Source organism: Theobroma cacao, chromosome 10, assembly GCF_000208745.1.
Source record: "Theobroma cacao cultivar B97-61/B2 chromosome 10, Criollo_cocoa_genome_V2, whole genome shotgun sequence".
NCBI lineage: Eukaryota > Viridiplantae > Streptophyta > Magnoliopsida > Malvales > Malvaceae > Theobroma > Theobroma cacao.
This window is the reverse complement of record NC_030859.1, coordinates 20,485,917-20,497,073: the sequence shown is the minus strand read 5'-3', so window position 1 is coordinate 20,497,073 and position 11,157 is coordinate 20,485,917. Positions and strand designations below refer to the sequence as shown.

The following is an 11,157-nucleotide window of genomic DNA, read 5'->3' as shown; positions in this document are numbered from 1 at the left end:
AAAGAAAAGGGAATGCATTGGCAAAAACAGAAGATTACATAAGAAATAAGCAAAAGAATTGTGAATAAGTGTTGTCCATCCTTAAAAAAGAATTGGAGATTGAAACAAAGCAATATTTTTTTTTTGGTTTCTCATAAATTTAAGTTTGTAAGACCATATAAAATTTAATATATATATATAAACTTCCATCTGAACATGTGATTGAATAATAAATATATGTATCTTTATTCAATAAATTTTAGAAAAGAACCGACAACCTTAGAGTAGAGATATTTTATCCATATCATATATATATATTACCTATAATATACTTTTGTTAGTTCAACAGCTAAGTTTTGATCAAGCATTAATTATTATTTTATTTAAAGAATAGAGCTGCATGTTACATGTGACTATAATATATAAGGCTCGAAATGCTTTGCAAGTCAAATCGTTTACCTCTCATTTAATTTTTTTTAATCAAAATTTTAAATTCCATCGTAGCTGTATAAAATCAAAATTTTATGTTGAATTAGATGTTAAATTTCTAATTATCTAATATCTCTTCTTATGTAATTTTACATATTACTGTCATTTGATCGAGTAATTTTTGTAAATCTATTTTTGAATGAAATTTCATATGCTTTTTCATGGGATGGTTATATTTTGCATGTGATCTTAGATGATGGGTTGTTTAACATGCCATGGTATTTATAAACAGCTTTACCTCCTTCCAAATTAGTTAAACAATAATGTAAAAGAAAGGCAAAAAGCTTGGAAAAAAATAAAAATTAAATTAAAGTTCTTGTAAATTACAAAGACTAAAAGACTAAAGGCCCCAGTGTTGGAATTGCTTGGCAAGGATTGATGTGCTTTCGACCTGTATAATTATTGAAAAATGTACTGCAAACCTTAGCTGTCTTTGGTTCTTTCCCAGCTGGATTTTTATATATTCTAACAATTATGCATGGTTCTATATCTGAAAAACCAGAGAATTGAGAATGGCCCTCAATTCCAAAGGGTGGATTAATTCCAGTCTGCTGCTTATTAGCAAAGTATATTCTTGACAATAGGGTGGGGAAACCATAAAGCAATTGCCAATAGCTATCAAAAGAATTTTGCCAGCATATGGGGTATTTTTTTAGGTCATAAATTGAAATTGACACTAATTACATGAATGTTGAATCGAGTCTGTTATTAACAATGTGTATCTGCAGACTCACTGTGGTAATATATAAAATATATAACTCTGCAATATCATAAAATAATGTACTTGTAAGAGTGCTTTTGATAAATTTACGAGAAAAGAGAAAATTATTTTTTTTTGTGTGATTCAAAATTTTCATGCAAAAAAAATTATAAAAAATTATCAGTAAAACCTTTAAATATCTTTACTGTTTTTTTTTTCTTAAATATCTATGTCTTATCAAAATTTAGACATGATTATGATAGTATCTTTAATAGATTCTGTCAGTGATCTTACTCATTTGTTTTGTTACATGAAAAGCACGAGTTAACACCTTCTGGGGCCATCCTCAACAATGAGTACGACTCTTGTCTGCTGAGCATATCCTTTTCTCATTGTCTGTCTTTGTGTTTTTGCATGCAATGTTTTAGAAGACAATTTAAGTATATGGACTATGGAGTGCCTGACAGTCTAATCAAACTGTTCTTATCAGATTGCAAGTGTGACATTAAAGTGTTTGCAAGTTGGTTATGGTGCTCAATGATCCTTGTCTAGCTAATTGATCATGGGGAACCAAGTAATGGCTTGAAATCCATAGATCTAAAGAATAACTGCATAACATATATGGTTAAATGTTTGAATGATTATTTAAAAAATTCGATGCGTGAAACATGGAGTGTTAATAAATAATTAATGAAGTTAGCAAAATGTACATTATTTTGTTAAGGTGAGGAATTCGAGTTCAACTCTTGATACTACTTCATTTCCTAGCTATTAGTACATATATAATTTTTTTTTTTATAAAAAAAATCTTAGTATTTGAGAGGACAATATGTGAAAATCATAGCTGTCAATGCTTCTTCTTGGGTCCTATCTAGCTGGACTGTGATCAATACATAACTCCACCTCAACCACTATAAAGAAGCAAGAATAGACCCCCATGGGTCCTATGATGTTCATTGAGAGTGACTCAATCAAAAAGACAGAATAAAAGAGAGAGTGAGTTCTACTCTTTCATCAGCATAGTTTCAGAAAGACACTTGTTTTGCAAGCTCAACAAGATGGTGTTTTTTTTTTTTTTTTTATAATTGGGGAGGAGGATTCGAATCCTGTTTTTTAAGTAGGGGATTATGCACCAACTAATGAGCCAAATGCTCGAGTGCTCGGCAAAATGATGTTTCGTTTTATTTCTTATATTTTTTATTAAACATGTATTATTATTAATACTAGGGACATGATCCTATTTGATAGATGCATCTGAATATTTGATTCAATCATCAATATATATATCCCTTACTCAGAAGATTTAGGTCCAAATCCGACTCTTTTTTTCCAAATCTTAAAAAAAAAACTACTTTGAATTTAATTTCTAATTTAAGTTCACAATCATAAAATTTGACACACAATAAAAAAACAATTGTATAGTATTGTTGATTTTTTGATTTAAAGATGGTTTATGGAAGATAAGTACACCAAATATTAAATTAAACACGTTTAACTCGTTTATTTATTTTTTTAACTTTTAAATTATATAACAGCATCCCCCACAATCATCAATCATGATTAAAAGTCCCAAACTAAAACTCAGATTGTCCCATATTCAATGTTTACTAAATATACTATATTTTTGTTTTTTTTAAATTGAAGCAGTTGATAAGTTGGTGCCTAGCTGTATGAGTGACAAATCTTCTATCATATATTTGACATTATCTTCTTCTTTTATAATAGGATGTCATTATCAATTTTATCCAGTCAACATCTTACTCATAAATAATTTTGTCAAAAAGCATATAATACATATAATAGCATGAGTGTTGGTAAAACTTTTGATTGACGAAATTAGCCATATTTATTTACTATATTTTTAAATTAACATTTTAATTAATTTTAAGTAAATTATTAATTAATAATAGAATTTATCTCTTAGATGTAAAGGAAAAAATTGAGTTTAATTTTTCGATTTTCATCTTTTCCAAAATTATAATCCAAAAATATATGTTAAGCGATGTTATACCACATCAATTAAGTCTTGAGTTGTCCATATTCATTGATTCTTTCACCTATTATTAATTGATTTTTGTTTGAATACTTAACAATATCATAATCCTTTAAAAAAGCCATATTTTTCTTCTTTATAATTTTAAAATGTGCTGAGATGATGCATAGTGAGGGTTAGGCCAACAACTTTAGATCATGTTTCGGCCATTTTAACCTTTGTATGAGGAGTCTATAATATGATTGCCTGAGGGGTAAATCTCCAAAATCAAATATTAAGTGGGTAAAACAATAAAATTGAATAAAAAAGTGGGCTCAAGTACTATATGCCAAAATGTATGGACCATAAACTCAAAAAAAAAAAAAATGAAAAGGAAAGAATTAATTGTTGCCTTTAACGTTTAACCACTTTTTAAGGGTCCAAGCGTTAGCCAAACCATTATTTTGTCTATTTTTCATCATTATTATTGCAGTTTTTCCCCAAAATAATTTTAATACAAGAATGACATATGTAACCTTCCAGGATGATATAAATATATTTCTCCTTTGTTGCATAACTCATACACTAAAATTTTCCACACTGCACTACAGGGACCACCAAAGAATGGCTGATCTTGAAGCTCTTATCAAAGCTTTCTCAGGTTTTCCTTCATCTTCTCCAAATTTCCATCATTTTCTTCTTAATCAAAATGTTTTCCTCTCAACTTGTTATTGAAAAGAGCAAGAACAACAGCTCTGTACATTGTTGCGGGCATTGTTTGATATATTGAAGCTAGCAAGTTAATTCTTTGTTTATGAATTCATAAATGATCATTACCTTCCTTTATTTTCAGGGATTGGAGTGGATGAGAATTCATTAATCTCTATATTGGCAAATTCAAACCATGAACATAAGAAATCCCTCAGGAAAGGATACTCCAAGTTCTTCATTGAGGATGAAAATGGATTTGAGCGATTGCATCAATCTACCATTAAAAATCTCAAACTTGAATTCAAGCGATTTAGGGTATGTGACATATATGATGCATATGTAGTTTTGTACATCAAAATTTTTAGTTTAAAATTAACAAGAGTGAGTACTCCGATCCTTGTATTATCTTCATTCTTTTTCGGATAAATGAAAACACGAAAAGTGAGAAAAGAAGCATCATCAATACATAGATGCAAGTTCAAGTTTAAATAGCTTTGTAGATAGTAAAAATCTACATGAATGACCTAGTAATAGGGCAAGAGAGATTTTTGGGATATTGAAGTGTAAAAGCAGTTTTGTTGATAAAACAAAAGTAAAACAAAATCTACATCTTAATACTATCAAAAGTAGGTTCAATAATTGATATTGCTTCTTTTCCAGGCTGTTTTTCTTTGTTTTTGATATTGGAAAAAAAGATAAAGTCAATTAGAATTATAGTTTCAAGATATTGATAAGGTTCTTTTGGGGTTTGCCTTGTGGTTGTTAGGATGCTGTGGTGCTTTCACTCTTGCATCCTTGGGAAAGAGATGCTCGTTTGATTGAAAAGGCAATGAAAAAGGGCCCAAGACACTATAGTGTCATTGTAGAGATAGCATGTACCAGATCATCAAATGAATTATTGGGTGCAAGGAAGGCTTATCATTCCCTGTTTGACCACTCCATCGAGGAAGATCTCGCTTCCCACATTAAAGGTAGTGAGCGTAAGGTGAGTATACCAAAGATCTCATGATGTTGGGTCAAATTCACATGAAAAATTATACTATTCCCACCAGAAAATGAAGACACTGTTGATGCCCATTAAATTTTTGGGCCTTCCAACCCAATAATAATGTCCAACATGTGCCTTCAATAAATGCACAAAGATCTCATGATGTTGGGTTCTATTCCTTGAAACAGCTCTTGGTGGCACTTGTGAGTGCTTACAGGTACGAGGGACCAAAGGTTAATGACGATGTTGCAAAATCTGAAGCTGAAATCCTTTCCAATGCAATCAAGAATGCTGATAAAAGGAAACCTATTGAGGACGAGGACGCAATCATGATCCTTTCCACAAGGAGCAAACCACATCTTCAGGCAGTATATGAACACTACAACAAAATTTGCGGCAAGACCATCACTGAGGTATAGCCAACACAATTTATCATTCCACAGCTAGAGACTAATGTACTATATATGCTGCTCGGGCTTTTCTTTGAAATACCCATATCTGATACAGTGACATACGGATATGGAGATCTAACTCTACAAATATAACGAAAAATTTAAAATTAATTGAACTCATTCATATTGGATACTTAACCGTATTTGATAACTCCAGAGTCCAACATATACGTACGTATATATACCTTTGACTCACTCGTGCTTAATTATTTGATTAGGACCTTGAAGCTGAGGGAATTTTAAAAGATACAGTAGAATGCTTGTGTACCCCTGCAACATATTTCACCAGGGTAAGATTATGGTGGAATTTTATTTTTTATTATTTATGATTATTATGATTTCCTAATTAATTTTTAATCTAATCGTTTGTTCATCTCTTTCCTTTCAGGTTCTGGATGCAGCTCTCACTGTGGATGCGGATGAGGAATCAAAAAAAGCACTGACTCGAGTAATCGTAACCCAAAAAGAGTTGAGGGAGAAGGAGGGTTATGTTCCGAACAAAATTCAAGGGATTCTTACAGGATCCTACAAGGATTTCATTCTTGGCTTAGTAGCAAGAGGTGAAAATTAAACAAGTGGCCTTTGTGCTTGTATAAGAGTTGAATTTATAAGTTTAGTATTATATCTATCTGGTTTTCCTTCACAAGAAAACTTTGATTGCATTCTAGGAGAGAAAATACTCCACACAACCCCTCACAAAATCCTCCCATGCACCTTTCTTCCGATTCTAGAAAACAATATTCTTCTTTATTTATTACAATCAATGAAATCTTTATATTTTTATTTTGAAAAATAATAAGTAAATGGATATACATGTTTATTTTTGTTTTAAAAAATTCGATTAACTCGATTCGATCCGATCCATAAACACCTTTAATATAATTATTATTTAAATGTTCTGAATGAAAATTGTGAATGCCATTTTAGATATTTATTAAGAAATGAATATAAGTGGGAAAACTTTGACATACAATCACATGGAGAGGAGAGGAGAGGATCACATAATGCCTCATATCCTTAAACTTGGTCTAACGCAATAAAACAATTGAAGGTACAGCAAAGCATTAAATTAAGATACTAATTAATTGATGGAGCAAATGATCAATTTGTTTCGTGTGCAAGATACACTGAATTCCAAATAACATCTCTACTCAAATTAGAGATGTTCATAGCTGATGCTTACGCTGGTGAGCTGTGCTTTGATATTCTTTTCTATGTTGTGTTGCCTAGCTCTAGGGGTTTTTGAGGACTCTTCTTGTAGTACGTTCTAGGAGAGAGCACCAGTTGGCTACAACCGTGCAACTGACCGCAACCAACGTCAGTGGTCACAGTCGACTCGGTTATTCGGTGTTGGTTTTGAGTGCTTCACAGTTCGGTCACTATACACACTTCCTCCCCACCCGAGCCGACCAAAAAATCGAGGGGGAGGGGTGAAATTTCATTTAACCTCTTTAATCCCCTTTTGTCTTCTTAACTTCTTTTCCTTTCCCCGATTTTTGTATTCACTCATCAAATCAGCCCCCTTTTTTCCCTTTGAAACCCTAAAAACCATCTTGGCTTCTTCCTTGGTCCTCATCAATTGCCATCGCCGATCCCTTGCTGTCATTGCCATCCTCCTCGCCAGTCGCCAGTTGTCTCTTGCAGTTGCTGACTTGCTGTCATCTTCCCTTTGTTCAAGCCTCAAGGTATATTCAATGTTGAAGAATTGAGTAGTTGACAGATTCAGATTTTTGTATTTTCATGGGTTTTGTGATTTGTGGGGCTTTTATTGTGATTTTTGTTTTTGTGTATGTGGATTGTAAACATTGATGACTGAACAATGAAAGCTAGTCTTCCCTAGTCTCCCGGTTGTGCTCCAGCCTCCAGCAGTCCAGCTTATTTAGAGAAAATTGAATTAGAGAAAATTAATTCTTGTCTCATGTCTATTACAACATGAATTAGAGAAAATTGAACCTGATTTTTAGTTATTGAGTTTATTTTCTTTATTAAATATTTTTTACATTAATATTTACAACATGAATTAGAGAAAATTGAACCTGATTTTTAGTTATTCAGTTTATATTCTTTATTAAATATTTTTTACATTAATGCTTACAACATGAATTAGAGAAAATTGAACCTGATTTTTAGATAATGAAATATACATTTTTTAATTTCTTTATGTAAAGAAATATAACGTTAGAATTTAGAAATTAATTTGGATTTTATATTATTATTCCTTTATAAACTCTTTATCTAACTATTATTTTTTTATTTTATTAATTAGATCATAAATAATAAAAATTTTTATTCATGTCTAAGTCTCTATATAATTCATAACATACTATCATTGGCCAAATTGATGCTTGCATTGATTTTTTTTTTCTCCAAGAAAATTCGTTTTATTTGCAAGTTCCTAATAAACTTCATCAATAAATCATAGAAATGTTTAGGTGGTGACAAATAAATTCATGTCACACCCTCATTAAGTTAAGTTTTATGTGTCCAAAAATTAACTTTTGTATAAAAGGCAATTTTTTTGCTAATTAATATGACCCAAAAATTACATGTTCAACCTCTTATAATAGAAAGGAGACATGAGTCATATGAAGGGCACATCAATCAAAGAACAAATTGAAGATATTAACCCAAAAACAGAAAAGGGATATCAACCAATATATTAATTTTTCTATTTTTCATATTCATAAATCAAAATTAATTTAGAAAATGTCTCAGGATTTAAATCATTCATATTACGCTCCATTAAAGTATGACAAATTAGAAAATGACGTGGTTTGGGTTAGAACTTAGAAAGACAATTTTAATCTTCATGATTAATACTTACAATATTAATATTAATAATGAAATTTACCTCTTTTCAATATGTTTTTTCTTTTTTTGTTGTTTATGCATAATACTATTATTCTTCTTCACTTTGGCATACCAAATTTACTTATATGATGATTATTTTTTTTTTTTAGATATCAAATGAAATTGAGGAGAATATAAATTTGGCAACCAATGACTCAACATCTACACCTCAAGTTCATGCAAGTGCTACTGAAGGCAATGCAAGAAGTGAAGTAGTAAGCTCTAAACCGCAGAAGCAAAAGGAACCATCAAAGATGTCATCGCTTGTGTGGGATCACTTCACAAAATTTGTTGATAACAAAGGTAATCATAAGGCTGCATGTAGTCATTGTGATAAGGTTTTATGGGCTGATGTAAAAAAAAAATGGAACATCTTCTTCAAATAATCATGTTAAGGTTTGTTCGAAGTTGAAAATACTCCGTGTTAGTGAGGAGAGTAATCAAATGGAATTAGTTTTTTCATCTGGAGGAGATGGGTCTTTGGGTAGTTGGAAGCTTGATCAGGATGCAATTAGGAAGAGTTTAGTTAAGATGATCATTATAGATGAGCTGCCTTTTAAATTTGTGGAAGCAAAAAGGTATAGGAAACACATGAAAGAAGCATGTCTTAGATTTCGTATACCCTCACGATGGATCGTTGCTAGGGATTGTTATAAGGTTTATGTTGATGAAAAAACTCATATGAGAAAATTTTGTAGATCATGTCTTGGTAGAATATGTCTCACCACAAACACATGGACTTCAGTACAAAAAATTAATTATTTGTGTCTGACTGCTCATTTTATTGATAACGATTGAAAGTTGCAAAAAAAGGATTTTCGACTTTTGTCTCATTACGAGTCACAAAGGTCAGGCTATTGGAAAGGCAATTGATAAATGCTTGGTTGATTGGGGGATTCAAAAGATTTTTTCTATTACTGTTGATAATGCTAATTCCAATGATGTTGCAATAGGACATTTGAAGAAAAATTTAATATTGCTGGGACTAGTTTATTAAGAGGTAAATTTTTTCATATGAGATGTGTTGCACATATTGTTAATCTTATTGTGACTGATGGGTTAAAGGATATCACTGACTCAATTGCTCATGTTAGATCAGTAGTGAGATATATTAAACAATCTCTTTCTAGATTAGCCAAGTTTAAAGAGTATGCTACTAGTGCAAGAGTGGATAGGAAATGCTTATTGACTTTGGATGTGTGCACCGAATGGAATTCTACTTTTTTTATGTTAGATACAACTGTGAAATTTGAAAGGGCTTTTGCATCATTTGAGTATTGTGATAGTAGTTACAGAAATGACTAGTGAGGAATGGAGATGGGGTGTCTGATGATAATGATTGGATAACTATTAAGAGGATTTTTCTTTTCTTAAAAGAGTTTTATGATATGACTGTGAATATTTCAAGTACATCTTATGTCACTTTTAATTTTCTTCTTGATTCTATTTCTGATGTGTATGGCACTTTGATTGAATGGCAACAAAGTGATGATGTTGATTTGAAGTCTATGGCAATGAGAATGAAAGCTAAATATGACAAGTATTGGATAAATGTGGAAAAAATGAATTTGGTGTTATACATTGCCTCGATTCTTAATCCAAGAAAAAAACTTGCTTATGTTGAATTTACTTTGCAAGATATGTATTCTCTCAAACAAGCTTTGTTGATGTTTTCTTTGACGAGAAAAACAATGGATGAGGTGTTTCAATGTTATAAGATTATGTTGCAACCCCAACCTCAATCTCATGCTAGTGAAAGTGGTCAAAAGTCTCAAATGTTAATGAGACAAGTCATCAGTGGTGAAGGTGGGCATGGTAGTGCTATTGTTTCGAGTGGCAAGGGCCCAATAACTACTAAGAAAAGATTGGGTGCTTTTAAAAAGCATCGGTTAAATAGTGGCTTAGAAGAACAGAAATCGAAATTGGTTAAAATTTATCGGAGCCATTGGATGATGATGCTAGCGAGGATACTGACTTTGATGTTCTCATGTGGTGAAAACTCAATTAGTGTAGGTTTCCTATACTTGCTGCTATTGCTCATGATGTATTGGTGGTTCCCATATCAACAGTTGCTTCAGAATCCGCTTTTAGTACTGATGGATGTGTGCTTGATGCATATAGGAGTTCTTTGACTCCTAAGATCATGCAAACACTTATTTGTGCTCAAGATTGGCTATATGGAAACACACGTGGTGATCCGGAGCAGCTTGAGGATGATTTGGACGAGCTTGATAAACTTGATTTAGGTAATTATTTCTTTGTTTCTTTCGTTTTTTGTTTAATTTATCATAATATAGTATCATTTTTTTCTCAATTAATTTGTTTGTTTCTTTAGTTCTTGTTTAAAGATTTTACCATATTTGTTATTTTATTTTTAGATTTAACAAAGATTACGTTAGAGCACATATGTGAGATTGAGGCTGGGTCTGACTCTGAGTAATGTGATATTCCTATTGACTATTTTCACATTTCAAGTAATATTATCCATAAGTGTTATGCATATTTACATTTATAATTTATTTAGATTATCTTAACATAATCATTTATACTAATTATTTTATATTTTAATATTTTTAGAAACATGTTTTGGAAAATCGCTATATTGGAGTTGGAGGTCCGAGGTCCATCAAATCTATGTTTTGAATTTTAGTAATTTATGTTGTTTCACTTTTGGTTATATAACTTCTAATTTTTATGCATTTGTAGTATGTACAATTTATTAATTTATGTTATACTTCTCGGATTTAGATTAATTGCATTGCATAAATTACAAAATTGCATTGCATATTATGTACAATTTATGAAAATCTTTTTCCATTATCTTTTCCATTTTATTTAATATTCTCGTTATCCAATTTAATATATGGTATTTATTACTTCTCTAAAAAAATAAGTAATTGATTTGACATTCTTGTAAATAAATAATATGATGTTTATTGATTTTATTAAAAAAATTATATAGTGTTTAATTATATAAATAAAAATGAATCATATGGTTTGATTTCAATTATAAAAA

General features: G+C 30.9%; 2 protein-coding genes across 2 annotated transcripts; both read left to right on the top strand.

Moving 5' to 3' along the window:
* Window positions 3,693-6,078, top strand: LOC18587362 (annexin D4). Its single transcript, XM_018128617.1, has 6 exons — window positions 3,693-3,801; window positions 3,994-4,166; window positions 4,618-4,836; window positions 5,028-5,252; window positions 5,510-5,581; window positions 5,680-6,078. Exons 1-6 carry the CDS (start codon window positions 3,765-3,767, stop codon window positions 5,860-5,862), a joined length of 909 nt encoding a protein of 302 aa, XP_017984106.1. The 5' UTR covers window positions 3,693-3,764; the 3' UTR covers window positions 5,863-6,078.
* On the top strand, window positions 6,467-10,884 carry LOC18587361. The gene is made up of 6 exons (XM_018128918.1): window positions 6,467-6,478; window positions 6,563-6,976; window positions 8,252-8,444; window positions 10,211-10,387; window positions 10,520-10,615; window positions 10,719-10,884. The coding sequence occupies exons 1-5, from the start codon at window positions 6,467-6,469 to the stop codon at window positions 10,579-10,581; spliced, it is 858 nt and encodes a 285-aa protein (XP_017984407.1). The 3' UTR covers window positions 10,582-10,615; window positions 10,719-10,884.

What these genes read in the sequence shown, in the direction of transcription:
- LOC18587362 (XM_018128617.1), top strand. Translation starts at nt 3,765, where the DNA reads ATGGCTGATCTTGAAGCTCTTATCAAAGCTTTCTCAG. An exon ending in TTGAATTCAAGCGATTTAGG is followed by an intron (nt 4,167 to 4,617) that starts GTATGTGACATA and finishes TGTGGTTGTTAG; the next exon opens with GATGCTGTGGTGCTTTCACT. An exon ending in TTAAAGGTAGTGAGCGTAAG is followed by an intron (nt 4,837 to 5,027) that starts GTGAGTATACCA and finishes TCCTTGAAACAG; the next exon opens with CTCTTGGTGGCACTTGTGAG.
- LOC18587361 (XM_018128918.1), top strand. An exon ending in CCCTTTGTTCAAGCCTCAAG is followed by an intron (nt 6,977 to 8,251) that starts GTATATTCAATG and finishes TTTTTTTTTTAG; the next exon opens with ATATCAAATGAAATTGAGGA. An exon ending in AAAATTTGTTGATAACAAAG is followed by an intron (nt 8,445 to 10,210) that starts GTAATCATAAGG and finishes CCATATCAACAG; the next exon opens with TTGCTTCAGAATCCGCTTTT.